Genomic DNA, 17126 nt, shown 5'->3' with positions numbered 1-17126 from the left:
AAGTTTTTCTGCCCAGCTTCTAAGAGCAAGAAATGGAAAGTTAGAGATCAATGATTCAACTGATGAAAGCCACTCGTAGTGCCAAATTTTCACACCATACTTTCTTAAAAAAAAAAAAAAAACGCCTACAATTGTCCCTGCACTCCTAATTTGATTTGCGAAGCCACTGGAAACGTCTTCTTTCTGGGGCAGTATTCTCACGTTTTAATTTTATGGTATCTGAGTCGCATTTTTGACGCGTGAAAAAACTAAGTTTAACAGACCAAAAAACGTAAGTTCGGAAGGAAAGGAAACCACAGAAGAGGCCGAGAGAGAGCCAACACGGAACAAGGATATGTCGGATAGTTGTGGGTACACTTGTGGTATAATGAGGAGTTTTCTTACCCAGTTCAAAAGATACACAATATGAAAACCCGGAAATAGTCTTCTAAAGAAAGTTCTGAATATTTGGACGTTGATATCGGTACTCGTTTAATTTCTGATATGTTGGCATGCCAAGACTCAATGGCGTCAAAACATTACCTAGGTCAGGTATTGACGTAAATAGGCAGATTTGCTTGTAAAAAATTGGGATTGAACCAAAACAGATTTCCCGTAACTATTTGTGACTGGTCCAAGACTAGCAACCGTTGATTTCATTCTAACATTAGTTTTTAAGCTAAAGCTGGGGAAAGCCATCAAGAAAATGTTCTTTGAGTGACATATGATGCCCTGATGGCGCTTTTAGTAGCGTTACGCAATTAATGATGATGCACAGTTGACATAGAAATTGAAGTTTATCAACAAAGCTATCGTTACATCTCTATGATTTAAATTACTGAAAGTAAAGAAGTTGTTACTGACCGGTGTCTTTTGTGCGGAAAGCAAGCGAACCATTAATAGTTCGAAAACAACCAGTTATATCTGCTTAATATATGAATCAATGATAACAAGGAAATAGTGTCCTCTAGAAGATTCAGCGCTCATTTTGTACAAGATCCTTATTACACCTTGGTACGGAAAAACTCTAAAAGATTCAGCGTTCATTTTGTGAAAGATCATTATACTCACCTTGATATAGAGGTTAAAAATTAAGAATTAGAATGCATGCTTGTATAAATTTTCAAGTTGAGTGCTGGATTTCAATTCTTACCTTTACAACTGCGCACATTTATTCACACAGGGTCAGAAGATCTGTTCTCGGCAAGACCTCCTTTAGGCTCTCTTTTGAAACTGGAACATCCTTCCACGAAAGTCACACATGATGACAGCCATGCTCATTCGCGTGTGTTACAAAGGCGCATTTCCAAAACAGTCCTAAGGCCGGGCGGAAATGAATACCCGTCACGTGACTTAGTAGGTCAAACTTCAAACTCGTGTGAGCAGAGATAAAGATTTAAATGACAGTGCGCCCAATCTTAGAAGCATCTAATAGAATTCCCTCCCTCATTTCCGTGTCTAATCACATGAAATTGAGGAATGTGCCAAAGACAAGGATTAACTATGAGGTGGGTGGAAAATGAAGACCTTAAGAAACGGTAAGTGCGAAGCTTTAAGAATCTAAATCGGTTCTTTAGGATCTTAAAAAATTCAGAATGATTTTTTTTCGAGTTCGTCAAGTGAAATTTGTTAGTCGTCTCATCATTTCCTTTAGTCTCGCGACCTGAATGCGTCTCAGGGGTGACATTCTAGGAGAAATTCGATGCAAGTCACTCATAGAGGTTACAAGATTAAGCTTATCCATAGGTAACTAACGAAACTAAAGTAAATACGTTTCAAGGTGTCTACTTCAGAACATTTTCCTTGGACTGTCTCGTTTACAAGGTCTCAGGAAAACTTCTCAAAGTTAGGCGGCTTTCGCAGGGCGGATAAGGCTCTTCAGAGCTTCTTGGTGAAACAACTTCCCGTGGGTCTCTGAAAATTTCCTCGTAAGGTGTTATTTTCAATTCATCTAACCTGGTGAGTTCTTGACAAGTTTTTCATGTCAAAAGTTCTCGTTCAAAACCTGCCATGTAAGGTTTTGGAAAAGGAAGATTTTCCATCGGTCATAGATATTTTGTCATTCTACGTTGCTAAGGAAGATAAATTAGGGGAAACGTGTAAAAGAAAACTCGGTGTTGTAAAAACGACTTTATCCTTTTACCGCAAGAAAGCTACGCGAAAAAAAACAAGAAAGCCTCATACCATCGAGCGACACTGAGTGAGTTAGAAATTCTAAACAATTACAGGGTTTGACATAGTGCAGTGAGAATTAGGACTGAAATTGAAATTTAACGATCAATTTGTTTTCACTTAAAACTTTACATTCTTAAACAAAAAGTGAGAAATCGTAAATATTGTCAGGGCAGGACTGATTTGGCTGTGGTATCCTTCTCCTTCTATCGCAACACGATCATAAATATGTTTTGGCAAAATAGTGCTCATACTCGGCATAGTTGACGAGATGAAGATTATTTAAGCATCGTGGGTAATCCTTCCCTTACAGATTTTCTCATTAATTAAATAATACACCTGTCCTGACCGGTTTACCTTCAGGAAAGGCGATAACACTACATGCTGCAGTAAGTAAATTTCGTGCGAAGTGACCCTTAAATACACAACTGGTGCTAAGATGTTTAGGTATCAAAAACTGAGGGCAGTGATGTTTTGAGCTGAGTTATTGTGATCTTTTTTTAGCCTTGCCGAATACAAAAGCAATTGGAAATTTTAAAAAGTTCCCCCAGCTTCTTCGCAGTAGTCTCAGTAGCGTGATTGATGTTGTCGGTGTTTTACGCATGCACAGAATCGATGATTATGCATGTGCACTCCAGTCTTTTGCCACTGAGTCAATAAGTAAGCTCTGAGAGACAAAATCTTTAAACAGAAAAAAAAAATCGTACGATGGTTGATAACTAGCCGTGAAAAAGATGTCGACCACAAAAAGTTCTCTGTTTGCGCTCTCGAAATGCTCGGTGAAATGCATGGTCACACAGTACGATGCTATGGCTGAGGCAAAGACACTCTCCAAATACAAAAAACTAACAAACAATACTTTATTTGTTTATTTAGCCTGCAAAAACGAATTATGACATTTGTTACATTGTCCATGACCCATAAAACAAAAATGAACACATTTCTGGCACAGAAGAAAGGTGTCACCTAAAATATAATAAGTCAGTTATTCAATAACAAGTCAGTTTTTCAATCATTGATTGCATCGTTTTTGAATTAGCAGCGGAAGTGTCAGCCTCAGTATGGTTAATTATAATGGGCAAGAATTCCAAGCATGGCTTCATTCGGTTCAGGTTTGTATTAAAGCCATTTATTCTCTTCGGCAATTCTTAGTGAGACATTTTTCTCAACTAAGTTCACCAATATCCATAGTATATGATCTGTGGGGCAGTTCAGGGTTATTCAAATCCGCCATATCGCCCCAGTTCCCGTATATTGGCTCGTTCACTGCCCCATTTTCGCAACTCTCTTGTTCATTGCCATCGTTGCTATAAATTGGTTGGTCGTTCTCGAATACACCATCGCTGCCGGTGGAGGTGCATCCTTGGTCGGCATTAGCACCTGATTGGAAAGCTTGATTGACGTATCCCAAGGCAATAGTCTCGGTAGTCGAGCCATCGTTCTGAGCAGCAGTCTCTTCACCAGGCCTGGTAAGGTATGTGATAGTTTCATCCGGTTCTGAATGTATCGCAGACCTCCTGTTTGCTGGCTTTGGTTGGCCTGGTTCCACAGTGTAACGGGTTGCGGACGAGCTCAACCTTTTCATGTCAGTCTTACCTTTGATTCCTCTCTCTTCCATGCCACCTGTTATGGGTTCAGCGTAAATGTTTCCATTTCTTGCGAGTTCATTCAGGTCCCGACGGATTCGCCTCACGGTGATGCACAGGAACACAACAATGCAGAAAAGAAGTGCGCAACACCCACACAATGTATAAAGTAATATCTTTTGGATCAATTCTTCCATGACCTGCAAGTATAATCCTTGCGATAAGTCTCGGGATTTATTTCTTTATTACTGTTATTATTATTATTATAATTATTATTATTATTTGCTTATCGTTGACGACCAAGGAGCTGAGTGGTTAGCGCACGTAAGGCACCACATTAGGAAAATAAGCGTTTTCATTCAAAATGAAATAGCGTCAAAATTATTCGCGATATCCCATAAAAGTAAACATTTTTTCCAATTTATTAAACACTGATTTCGTATATTTATTGCATTTTTATAATTTTGATCATTCTGAACAACGCCTTCCTTTCTGCTCTCAAATTAATTTTTGCATTATTTCCCCCGACGTAAAAAGGATATCCAAAAAAAAATTTCAGAATTTGACAGATCTTCATCTCTTTTACTACACAGGCAATTTTCAGATAAGGCAGAAAAGTTTTGTCTTAAAGGTTCACTAGTTCGTGCTCTGGCCGGTTCGTTGTGTTGTGTGCTTGAGCAATATGCCGCTGTAACTCTTACAATGCCTCTCTTTACTCGAGAGTACAAAACGGCTGTAACAAAAAGACAGGAAAAATTAGAGAATTGCTGTATGGAGGGTTACTCGCGATAGATTAATATCCCGTCCTAGGGGGTTAACGATACCTGTAGTCTCATAATGTTAACGGATCTGGTAAGACAAGCTTCAGCATTTTGAACTACATGTCACTCATGACTTGCTTGTTAATTGCTACGAGCGAATCTTTCTTGACGTTACTGTTTGCCATTACTTCTTTTAGGTGAGCTAGGTTACTCAGCGTAGTAAATAAGTAAGCCGAAATTTTGCTCAGCTAGCAGAACGAGTATTTCTTTTTTTTTTTTTTTTTTTTTTTTAAGAAGCTTTTTCAAGGCTTGCGGAGGCACGCAGGCTAAATGCGCGTTAAGTCGACTTTTTCAGTTGGCTGCGTTTTACGCAAAGGAGAAATAACAGTAAGTGAGCATTAAGAAGATTCAAACACAAACCAATGACGAACTTGTGAAATTTATACCAATTTTTTTTTTAGATGCGAAAACTGTCGCGACGCTATTGCCTTCTAAAATTGAAATAGGTTGTGGTATAGTTCCAGCCTGTTGTGTAAGGATCTTATTACAGTGCCTTGCTCTTAAAAATGTGGTTTATGCGACAATGCTAAGTTATTATTCTGCTGTGTAAGGAATGTTTCTGGAGCATCACGAGGAAATAGAACGCATTTGCATGCTAATGAGTCAATATGCGTTGCAACGGCCATATTTGTATAATGTTTACAAACATCTACGCTACAAATTGTACGTATCACTAAATTTCGCTTAATTATGTTAAGACCGTTAGCACTCCTTTTTAAATGTTTCCATCTCAAATATTCCTTTACCCTTTTTGTTTACCCTAGAAAACTCTTGTGTTGCGGTTGTCTTGTAGAGGATCGAAATTGTCTTCTGCTCAAAAATGCGCTCAAAATCGCGGCCTAATTTCTCTCTGGAATTTAATGTAGCGCCAAATTATGTAAAATCGAAAAAGTACGTTCATTCTGAGTATGAAAAGTATTTTTCGTGTTAGTCACTTCCTTTTCAGCTGCAGCGGATGCCTTGACTTGAACTACACAATGTTTTTAGTATTCGCGTTGACAATACATCGGTTAAATGCGTCATAAAAAGAAGAGAAAAAAATTATGCATTATGCAGCAGGTATGCAGACACTTCTTAAAAGGCAATCAAATCATACATACTCTCTATCCTCATCAGTGAAAATTAAACAGGCATCGGCAGGCATCTGCTGCAGTAACAATGATTTGCGAAAATTTACTTCGCGACTGCCTCTTTGTAATTGATCTGCGCATCCTGATTACCAAACTTCTGTTCCTAATTCAAAAGCACTCATATGACTGATACAAATATCGAAAAAAAGCTGGCGAAAATTCACTTTGAGGCCTAATAGGAACATGGATTTAAGCATGATAATCAAAAGCCAAATTTCTCTCCGAATTAATATTTTCTGGCTTAAATGTTAAGTTCAGGTTTTGTTGGTTCATCAAGTAAAACCTCAGGAAACCTGAAAAATCGGTGACTTAGATTGTAAACTACATCAAAGTTACAAAGTTTTTTTAGAACGTTTTAAAAGAGGCAGTCAGTTACAGACAAATCGCGCGACAGCCCCGCTAGATCAGCTCTAAGCGATGGTAAACGTCTCGATGCTCCTCTTTATTTGACCTAAGTAGAGAGTAAGTGATACATTTCGATTTTGGAACAAAAAATAGTGCAGTACATGTACTACATCTTTCGAAACTGGTCATCAAAGAAAATAAAATGCAGCAATAATGCATATTTCATTTTGTTTACGTCTGTCTTTTCGAGGTCTTTGACATAACGCATTGTACTTGATTCATGACTGAACGCGTAAGTCTTTATTCAACTTCAAGAAGCGCAAAGATGTCAGACTCAACATGACGAGACATCCTTTCAGACGAAATTGAGCGAAACCGAAGACATTAAAAGTTAATGATTGCGCTCGTGTCGTGTTCATTAGTACAGTCCATGACAGGGAGGAAATAACTACTGTATGTCAACTTTGATTCTATTAATAACTGAGATGGTGCATAAGGAAATGAAAACATGACTATGGATATTTCTCCACGAATATCTAGTTCAGGAGGATAGATTGTCAGTCCTAATCTATAAGCAACCTTGAAGAGTCTACTTTGCACCCAAACATATATCGTACCTTATAAGTGAAACCCGTATATCAGCCAATGTGCTGTGGCGAAATTCGAGAAGTTACGGCTGATAATGAAGCCGGCCGTTTTTTCGCGGCAACAGGTGGTTGTTTTTGGTCCAAGATGCAAGACCACGGACGACAAAACTAGCTCGTGAAAAGCGAATTGACGATTGGAGTTGTTTGCGACTTGAGGCGACGACTGCCAAAGGAAACTGGTCGGCAAGCTGGTCTGAGGAATGCGTTATCAATAGTGCTATCAAGTGTCGTTCCACCAGTCAAAGACGTCTTCGGCTGATTCTTTACTTCTGAGAATTTCAGGATCCTTAAGGGCTAAGTCTTTCGCGATATTTTTCTACCGGTCTTACTGAGGCGACAAAGGCTTTGTCCTGAAATGCGAAGAACTCATAGGGAATAACCCCTTTGACTTTACAATATTTGACAGGCATCAGTTACGCAAGAGTGAGAACGATATATGAATTTTAATTGGATGGAGATTAAGAGCTGTCAAAAAACAGGAAGTCTATCGAAACAATGCTTTTGCTGTATGCATCAAAGTTCAGTTTATCCAACCATAAGTTTTACTAGCTGATTTTTTTTCCTTGAGATTTTGACCGATTTTCACGATGTTGATTAAGCTTCAGGTAAAATTATCGAAACGCTATATTGGATTGAGCTTGACAGAGCGCAGCCAAAATAGCCGGAAGCTCCTAAAATATCTCAGAGACTAATACCCGATCATAATTTCCAATATCTTATCTAAATGAACACAGCGACTGCTAGCTGGTTCGCGTATTCATATCGAATAGTTTCGGGTTTGTTTCCGTGGTAATAGGGATATCTTTTGACAACATGACAATGTAAAGACTTAGGAATTTAATTCTCGAAAACTGAAAGGGGGTTACCCGCATCTTGACCTTTGCTGAAACAATCGCTGAAACAGGTCTGATAACTTTGTAAACAAGCTTGTTTTTGGGGACGAATCACAAAAATTCGAGCATGCTTCATGTGGTGGTACTTTCTTCACCTTACATGAACTCAAGCTCTAACATTTTTTATAACCATGCCATTTTGCATTATTCGCAAAATTTTGATACATGCATGTTATAGAACAGCTTTGCGAAATCGATTTGATTGTATATCATCCGTGTAACGTAACTTTTATGTATTATTTGGTTGGTGTTGAAGGAAAAATTATGAGAATATGTGAAGGCTTTGAACTGTTCTCTGTTAAAAGATTGTATAGGTTAGGGAAGTAACGGAAGAAAACCAAAGCTCATGACAATAAATGTTAATACGCCGGGATTTGTCCCAACAAGTCAGTACAACACTGCTTGTCACAGAACACAAAAGAGCACACAACCGTCTGAAGTACCATTATTGCTCGGTTTCTTTCAACAAAACACTTACCTCAGCAAATCGCGAGACAGTATAAAATCATCACCTTCATTTATGTCTGCTTGACAGATATCAGAAGTCACCTCTCTCGCACATCACGAGCCTATTTTTCCTAACTACGGTGACACTTTTCGTATTTTTGTATTCCTTCGTATTTTTGTATTCCTAACTGGAAACACCTTTGTGACGATATTTTTCTCGAGGCGCCGCGATAGCATGACGCGTGTAGCTTTTTGGAAATGACGTCACTGCAATTGCAGTTAACTGACCCCAGCCGTTTTTGTTTTCGAGGTGTCTCTTTTACCCTATGTGAGCCACAGGGTTTAAGGGTTGAATAGTTGTTTCAGAGATCTCTTTGAAGAGAAGAAGAGACAAGAAAAGAGAAAAGAGACAGTAGAAGAGACTGATCTAGAGAAGAGACAAGACGCAGTTTTCGGAAAAAACTACGAAACCTGTACAGAGTCGGATGGTTATTTTTTTAAAGGAATATGATAGTATCGAAAGTATCCCAAATAGCTGGTTCTGGATGCTAATAGAAGGTTATGTATGGATGATGTAAGTGCGAAACTGAAATAGTCGTATTTGCCAAAGTACCAATCCTGGGATGCACAGAATGAATATTCCGTTTAGTTTGGGATTAATCAATTTCATAATGAAAAACAGTAGTCTTTATTTACAAATGAAATTAAGCATAATTGAGATAGGTAGAGGCAGAAATTCCATGTTGCGGTGAAGGAGATCGTTTGAAGTTAATTGATTGATTCATTATCTGGACTGGGTGTTTTGACGGTATTAAGGAAGAGTGTTACCGGTAGAAACGCGAGCGTTGTCCCTTTCATTTGTCCTTACAAATCCAACTTATTTTTAGGCTGCCATTCTTCCCTGGAGATCTCAAGCAGTAATCATTGATGGAATGTAACGTGTCTACAAGGGCAGAGCAATGGCTGAGATTAATTGTGTCACTTTTTAACCACAACGTATATGAGTTTAAATACAAGTTCAAGTAAGAATGTTCCTTTCTGAAAAATTATAGGGGGCAAAGGCCCCCCTTCCACTCCTTAAATGAGGGGATCTAACCCGCTATATCGCCCTCTGCAGTCGCCCAAAATTTCTAATCAGCACGTAGCAAAAAAAAACGTTAGCATTCTCCAATCATAGTGTCGTGTAGCTGTCGTCCAAAGATGATCTACGCAATCTTTACTGCAGGTCGCAGTTCCATTTTTCCATTAGGAGGCTCACCAGCTGCACCTCGTGTTCCCCCACCAGAGCTTAAAGCAAGAATTTAATTCATGGGTCGATTGATATCTTGTCCGTAATGATATTGTAGATATTAAGCCAAATTTCATCATAATCAGCACTTCCGCATTTGCAGATAAAGAAAAGTGGTGAACGACTGACGTTATTAGATCTGAACAGGTGACAAAATATTGTGCCTTATTTACTGATGAAGACCTCTTAGCGAAAACCTTTCCTTGTGGGTGTACACCTACTACTTCCAAAGACTGTGATTGTATTTCTTACAGCCATGAATCATTTCAGTTCTGCAACCGATGATAATCAGCTTCTCCAGGAAAGTTGCCGGCAGGAACGATACTAGCTGGTGCCTTGGCAGTCAACCTCCCCAACCACAACGAATCACGATCAAGTTAAACAATCCAGATCTTATCTTGGTTCCGGCATTTTATCAAACAACGAAGAACGCTTTTCTATGTTTTTATTTCAGTATCGAAATATTTATCATTTCTTCACTGGGTTCATTCAGCTTCGAAACCTTCGTTAATGCTGTCAAGGTTTTTCTTTTCATTTTCAGCGTCTTTAGTTGATTTTTTTTCTCCCGCCTGTGCATCCGTGTTTATAAAGTGTTCCGGTATCGGTGGATGTGGATTCCGTGGTAGCAAAGTAATAGATTCCCCTGCGGTCGGCCTAGCACCAGCTCTTAGAGGCAACATATCTCTCAAGTGCGGCGATCCTAGCGTGTTACGCCGGTTGTTAAACTCGATTTGTATCTGACGAACATCTTCGAGTTTGTTATGAACTTTCTGGAGGTGTACATGGAGGTAAATTGCGAAGATACACAGGAGAACCTGGCATACGCAAACCAACCCTAATAATGCTAAAACGATGTACGTTAGATCTTGAACGTCCATGGGTGTTTTTGACGGTCTGAAAACGGAAAAAGGAAAATGCAAACAATCGCTCTGATTATGTTAATTTAAGCTTGATTTACTATTCATGGTTCATCCGCAGTTGGCAATCGCTACGTAATTACGAAAGCGTAACGCTCCTTCATTGCTTTCGATTGCATGAGGCCATTCCACACAAATAAAGCCGAGAGAAATTAGATTTATACCTACATCCTTTTCAAATAGAATCCAGCTAACAAGGAAATTAATTTATGAAAACTGCAGCTGTATGTATTAAACTTAAAAACTGAAAGAGCAGGCGGAGATGAGCTTCCACAGTGTGAGCTTCATTTTTAACAGTCAAATTAAACATTCCCAATAATAAGGTTGCTGTGTGGGTAGAAACACTTCGATTTGAGTTCTATATAAAAGGCTAAACGCTAGCTATAACTATATAAACAGTGTGATATTAGTGGTATAACTTAAGGCTGTCACTTAATGGAACTGCTTCAGTGCCTCGATTGTAGGATCAACAACTACAAAAGCGCATCGTAAAATTTCATCAGTTTTTCATCAAATTTTCACGCATCATCTCAGATGACGAAAGATTTTGAAGCGTGCTGAAATACTTTCTCTCTGAAAAACCTACTTACTAGTTAACTCCTAGCAATGAATCCGTTTGGACCGCAAAATTGTTTGCCTTTGGGTTGCCAAAGCGTTACAAGCATTATAATTGCAAAACAGACAAGTAATTAGGGTAATTTTAAGCTATTGTTCAATGCAAGACATCAATACACGTCTTTATTTAGACGTGATAAATAATTTATACAGCAAGAAAGTTTTGAAAGTTTTTTATGGCTCACTGATTCACTCAAACCATTTTTCCAACAGCAATGCAAAAGGTTGCGCAGCATAATGATTTTAAGGAAGAAAAACGCTTAAGTTTAGGTGTAGTAAAGTTCTATTGGAAGAGCTTTACGTACGCATATCTTGCTTACTAAAGCTTATCGTTACTCTTTGAAAAACTTTAGCCCTACAAAGAGTTAAAAGGCGACCAGAGATTAAACAACTATATTCTTTACTGATGAGGGCTCGAAATCATTAGTAAGTCCCATTTAGGGTGAGTTATGTCCACTTTAGCTTTGTCTGACTCCTTGTGACCACTTCTTATACAACTAAGATTTGCTTCTTAAGTTAATTTAGTCAAAATGCGTCAAAGGCAGAAGGAAATACTCTTGCCTTCTACCTTTGACATTCGTTCGCTTTTCCAAACCAGAATTTTGGTCTGTTGGTTCTTTAGATCACTCGACATACCTGGGCCGTAGCCAGCATGAGGTAAGACGAGGCAATTGCCTCGTCTTGATTTTGGCCCAAGATTGACTTTTCTGAAGAAAAATGCCACGGAAAATGCTTAACACTTTTCTGAGCCTCTAGATTTCAAAATTTTCTGGGGGGGGGGGGCATGCCCCCATCCCCCCCTCCCCCCAGCGGCTCGCGCCTTGGGCGCACGAAACTTGCCTTGTCTTGTTCTGAAGTCTGGCTACGGCCCTGCACGTTTAGAAGAACTTGCATTACAATGCCCGATTCTTCAGTAACCTACTCTACCAAGTTACACGAACGTTACATGGCCAACTCCATATTCTTACCCTAGAATTATTTTTAACGACGACCACTGACCGAAAAGTCAATGAGAAGAGGATAAAGGATCGTTTTACTGACTGTCCTGTTACACGAGGTTAGCCAAGAGGGCGTTGAAAGCAATTGCTTTCGTACTTCCATTTAAATATCAATAATGTCGCTATTAATGTAGATTGGAGGTTCATGCTCATCAGGTTTCAGGGCAGGGCCATCGTTATAGTTGATTAACCCTTGTTGGAACGGAAGGTTGACGTAGAATGGTTCTTGTTCTGATAAATTGTGAACTTCCTCCTGATCATTGTTGGTAGTTCCCGCTTTCGTTTCCGATGCACTTAAGGGTATTTCGCTGTAAATTTCGTTGCCTTCTTCATCGAGGTTAGAGTAAACTTGCTCAGGTGTGTTTTCATTATTTTGACCTGCTGCTGTCGCATGGCGCTTATGTTCTTCATTCTTAACACCGGGTTTATTTTCATGCCTTAGATCAGGGTTATCGGCGCTAGCTGTGTTTCCTTTGTGAAGAATGCTTCGGAGTTGGGAAATTATATCTGACGAGTCACCATTATCTGTCACCGGTTCCTTTTTTCCACCGTCCACTTGCGTAACTACCATTTCATACTCAGAGGTGTCACCTTCACTAACACCTGGCTTGTTGCAATTTTGATTGCTCTTTGAAGCTGCTCCCGTTTTTCCTTGAGCAACACTAAGCACAGTCCTGTCATGCTTCACGACGCCTCGCTCATGTCGGTTTAAATCCTCGGGATTATGCGGAAAGGACATCCGTTTAGCCGTCTTTCCTTTTCCTCTATAGTCTTCATTAATATTTCCTTGTTTCTTAGCAGGGTAGCTGTGTCTCACAGCAGTTTTAGCCCTTTTTTCAGGGTTCTGAGTCTCGCTTGCTCTGTTCGTAAGAAAGCCTCGTAGCTGAGAGATGACACCAGTTGACTCATTGTTTCGTGTCACTTCTTGGGTGTTGGCCGATGGGGGCATTTTCTTGCCTTCATTGCCTGAATCCACTATAGCCACTGACTCATAGTTTGAAATTTCCCCATCATTTACCTTGGACTTGCTCTCAGAATGACCCACGTCCTTAACAACTTGGACATTGTTTCTTTCATTGGTGTTTTTCTTGGACTTAACTGCTGTTTTAGGGGAAGATGCGATGTGTTGTTGAGCGAGTTGTTGTGAATCACAAACGTCAAGAATCACAGGTACGTTCCATCGGTCTGCCTCCTGGTCAGGTCTGTTGCAATGGGATTCAGCTTCATTGGGATTCTTTACATGAGGTGAAGAATTAAACGTTTTCTCCTTTCCCGCGGAGTTCACTCTACCGTGCTTTTTCTTGGAGAGGCGTGGTTTCGGCTTAGGCCGAGTTTCACTCGTGACTCTTTTCTCTGTAATTTCGCCCATTGGAGGGCTTACTTCGACACCATCTTCTAGAGACGTGGATGGTGCTTTGCAGTAATTTTCTGAGGCATCTCTGCAACCCTCTTTAGTTAGGACCTTTTTGTCACTCCTCTCTGCGTCTTCCTCCTGCCCTCCTTGAGTTGAGGTTCCATTCTGCACTTCTTCAGCAGGGGGGCTCGTTACGTTTGGTAGTTCTAATAAAACTTCATTTGTTTGTTTCGTATCCTCAATCAAAACCACACATTCCAGTTCACCCGTTTCAGTAGCCTCTGAATTTTGCGGAATATCGTTTCCATTCTCTGTACCCATCTCTATTACAGTATTCTCATTTACCTGACAGTCATCGTGGTCTGCAAAGAGATTTAAGTCGTCCGTACTGCCAGCACTTACAAAGATAATTTTTCTGTCTTGCTTCGCATCCGTCGCGGGGCGTTCACTTAAAGAGACTCCCACAATTGCAGGATTTTCATCCACTATTTGCAGGTATGATGCCACTGGGGTCGAGGTATCCGGAATTACTTGTTCTTGGCTATTTGATTCATCGTCTACTTCTCTGGCATCCTCTTGAGACTGACAAGCAGATTGTTCCTCATCCGGACGGGGTCCATCTCCATCGTCATAGACATGTGAATAAACAAAACCTCTGGGGATATGTTTCCAAGTGTTATTTTCGTCGGAACCTTCCGCTTGTTGGTTGAAAATTACCAAAGAATCGGAGAGAGCGTTCGGAATTTCGTGTTGAGTCTCTGTCGCTGGTGTTAAAGGTTCATCGCTGGGTGCTAATTTGCAAAGAACGCTCCACTCGTTTGATATGCTGTCTACACGGCTTTGTATTCTTCTCAACCAGACAACCAGAAACAACACAAGCGGCAGCAACAGAGAAAGGAAACAGAGTAGAACTACGGATAGTTTTAAAATAGTTTCCTCATTCATGTTTTCTGGAGTCGTTTTTATTCTGTCGAAAGAAAAAAATAAAATATTACTGTAAAGCTATACAGCAGCTCAGCACTAATAGATCTTGCTCAAAAATTTTATTTTTTATTTTTTTTGGTTATCAACTCACCTACTGTAGCTTCCGTATAAAGGAGAAAGATTTGGAAGCCATTTCTTGAATATTTCCACAATTGAAATTTTTAACCCTCTAACTCCTATGAGTTACTAAGACAGAATTTCTCCTTACAATATCTATACAACATCAACTTAATAAGTGATGAGAATAAAGGAAAAGATCAATTTGGGAATAATTATTTGATTTAATATTAAATTCGCTGAACTAACATTATAAGAATTGTATGGTTGGCAGTAAGGAGAATTACAAATTTGATCTGAGAGTTAAAGGGTTAAAACGTTTGTTATATTAACCTTCGAGTTAGCTATCTTAAACGCTTAAGTGGATTTTCACCATTTTTTCCTTGAGTGTGATTGAAGATTAATTTTGACCGAAAATGATAAGGCAGAGTGAAAATGAAACTAGTACGTTAGAAGGTGCAATTTTATCCGACTGCAGAAAAGTGAGAACACCCGCAATAATGCCGAATGTACCAAATGCAGCTTAATTTTCACCTCCACTCGGATTAAAGTTGTTACGTTGTCATGCTAGCCTATTCTAGCCGCGCGCCCTCATTAATGTTTGTGACATCTTGAAGTACTTAACATCAGCGCAGCTTGATTGGCGTCGCCGTGTCGAACTATTTCAAATATATCATTATGCAAGGCTGATTGAGTTTGACATTCATCATGGACGGTAGTTCCACTTTTTGTCATTTCCCTCAATCGAAGCCTGTCTTTTTTCCTTTTTTTCTCTTCTTTTCTTTTTTTAATCAAATAGATTTTTTCCCCTTTACTTTCCGATTCAGTGAAACCAAATACATAAATGATTACAAAGCAGGAATATTGAAATATGTAGATAGATTCTTTATTTTCTGTCCATTATAAGCTATCGCCCGCTGTTTCCTCCACAAGTGCGTCAAAACTAGGGACATTTATTATTAACTTTTCATCTTAGTTTGTTTACAGAATTGGAATTCTTGCCAACATTGATACGAAATGCTATCGGAGTATTTTAATCCATTTTGACCTCTTCATAACTTAAAACTTAATCGGAGTAATTTTGTCTCCAAAGAGAGGAAAGAGCCGCGCATCGCGGTGTGTATTGCATGTGCAAAAAATGGCAATTTTTCTCCAGTACGTAAACATGTCTAAACAGGCATATGAATTTGGCAGCCTTATTTCGTAACACAGTGATTAGTGAGTTTGACCTCTTACTTAATTGGAATTTTGTGGTTTGTGTGGTCTTCGAATTTATCAATTGTAGATGCTGCTAATCCGAGATATGCACGGACTTGACACGCTATTTATAAACATTGAAGGTTGATGGAAAATGATATCGAGTGTGCTTTTTTCGTAGTAAACCTGTGTGTCATCATTCAGTGCAGTGCACACTGTTAATCAATCTGAATTCTAATTCCACTAATGTACAACAGATCGCAAAGTGAATGATCGAGTAAGCCAAGATAAGATGATACCTACACGAGTTTTCGTTGCCTCAAAAACTTTTGGAATTTTCCGCGTATGTGTCAAGTGATTCTTCCATACCTCAGAGGGTATAGCTGATTGCAGCGCGATAACGAGTGAGTAGTTCGAAAGGAAGCGGGGGGGGGGGGGGAGGCAAAAATACCAAAGACCTTTGCCCCTGCTTGAAGCCACGAAATGTATCACTTTGCACTTCCTGTGTTTCACCACTCTTATTCTTGGTCTTGTATTTGGGAGAGTATTAATCCATGATAGATCGTTTCACATGTGAAACTAACGCAGTTAATGGTTAAGATTTTTTGTGACATTACATAACTGTGCAATTCCTCGCATTCGGCGTCGTAAATTAACTGTTCTCTAGCAAAGCATTTAGCACGATGGCTGTTATCATCTGTTTTGTGATACTTACCCTTTTCCAATATTTCTTTACTTTAGGAGGTATTTTAAAAGCGACTGGACGCAATGCTTTTGAACATCAAGCCTTTAGTCGAGACATGTCTTCTCATCACATTGGAAGGACATTCTACACAACCAGTTGCGTTGTCACTCAAAACAACACGGAAGACGACAGTTCAGCGGGTCAGCAGCAGCAGCCAGTTGTTTGTGACCGCGTTAGCGAAACGAAACGAAACGTCAAAACTTTGGAAGATATTCGCTTTTCCTGATAAGGGATAAAGGATACAAATACAGGTGCACCGCACTCTTCCAGACAAAACCTGCAGTATTTAAAACAACGGCACAACGGGTTCATTTTCGATGCCTAAGGCATTTCGGCGACGAATCTGTATTCCCTCACAGATCTAAGATCCGGTTTTTAATTCCTGAACGGTGCAGATGAGAAACGATATGTAATTCTTTATGAACTGAAAGCGTGACTTTCCCTGATTTTGGCTTTCTGACAACAGAAAGGTTTTGTGGGAACGGAAGTTTTTTTTCCGTTTCTAAGAGATATTTAGCGGCTTGTCTGCAATAGTGGCAGTCGATCCGGTGACAGGGTAGGTTTGTCAATGATGTTCGTAACCATTGCAAACATTCCTACCGTTTAAAATTACAAGTTATTAAGTTCTTGAAGCGATTTGTCCACCCGTAGAGTGAAATTTTTTCAAGGGTTGCGTTGTCAAAGACTGGGTGTCAGCGCGTTCTTTAAGGGACCGGTAGGTATTTATCGCGTGAGGGGGGGGGGGGGGGGGGGGGGGGGCGGAAATGGGGGATCACTCGGTTTCCAGAGGGAATGGAGGGAGATCAGTCGTTGCCAGCAGAGTATAAATTGAGGACTGTAGAAAATTAGCTGCCAATGAGGGAAAGATCACAAGAATATCCCAGAGCTTTATGGGGGATCAGGTAAATTTTGTTGTGACATACCCCAAATCCTCCAGCCCCCCTCCCCCTC

The 17126-nt window shown here is 39.7% G+C and overlaps 2 protein-coding genes and 1 long non-coding RNA gene across 6 annotated transcripts; 1 reads left to right on the top strand and 2 right to left on the bottom strand.

Annotated features, from left to right (window-relative positions):
- The first annotated feature begins 1360 nt into the window (after nt 1-1360).
- On the top strand, nt 1361-16807 carry LOC149041378 (uncharacterized). 3 transcript variants are annotated; one of them, XR_016179414.1, is made up of 2 exons: nt 1361-1517; nt 16172-16596. It is a non-coding gene; the product is annotated as an uncharacterized LOC149041378 (long non-coding RNA). The 3 variants fall into 3 exon arrangements; XR_016179416.1 differs by lacking the exon at nt 1361-1517 and adding an exon at nt 1831-1938 and having other exon boundaries at nt 16172-16293; XR_016179415.1 differs by lacking the exon at nt 1361-1517 and adding an exon at nt 15608-15834 and having other exon boundaries at nt 16172-16807.
- LOC113682560 (uncharacterized) lies at nt 2988-8266 on the bottom strand. 2 transcript variants are annotated; one of them, XM_089181125.1, is made up of 2 exons: nt 8052-8266; nt 2988-3937 (listed from the first exon to the last, which is right to left on the bottom strand). In XM_089181125.1, the coding sequence occupies exon 2, from the start codon at nt 3932-3934 to the stop codon at nt 3317-3319; it is 618 nt and encodes a 205-aa protein (XP_089037251.1). In that variant the 5' UTR covers nt 3935-3937; nt 8052-8266; the 3' UTR covers nt 2988-3316. The 2 variants fall into 2 exon arrangements, with proteins under 2 accessions (XP_089037251.1, XP_089037250.1); XM_089181124.1 differs by lacking the exon at nt 8052-8266 and adding an exon at nt 6651-7105.
- On the bottom strand, nt 10494-16310 carry LOC113682570 (uncharacterized). The gene is made up of 2 exons (XM_027199735.2): nt 16146-16310; nt 10494-14159 (listed from the first exon to the last, which is right to left on the bottom strand). Exon 2 carries the CDS (start codon nt 14135-14137, stop codon nt 11942-11944), a length of 2196 nt encoding a protein of 731 aa, XP_027055536.2. The 5' UTR covers nt 14138-14159; nt 16146-16310; the 3' UTR covers nt 10494-11941.
- Nucleotides 16808-17126: the final 319 nt, after the last annotated feature.

The sequence above is a fragment of the Pocillopora damicornis genome, chromosome 8 (assembly GCF_964200805.1).
Source record: "Pocillopora damicornis chromosome 8, jaPocDami1.2, whole genome shotgun sequence".
Classification (NCBI taxonomy): domain Eukaryota; kingdom Metazoa; phylum Cnidaria; class Anthozoa; order Scleractinia; family Pocilloporidae; genus Pocillopora; species Pocillopora damicornis.
The sequence above is the reverse complement of the archived record's forward strand: the minus strand, read 5'-3'. Positions and strand labels throughout refer to the sequence as shown.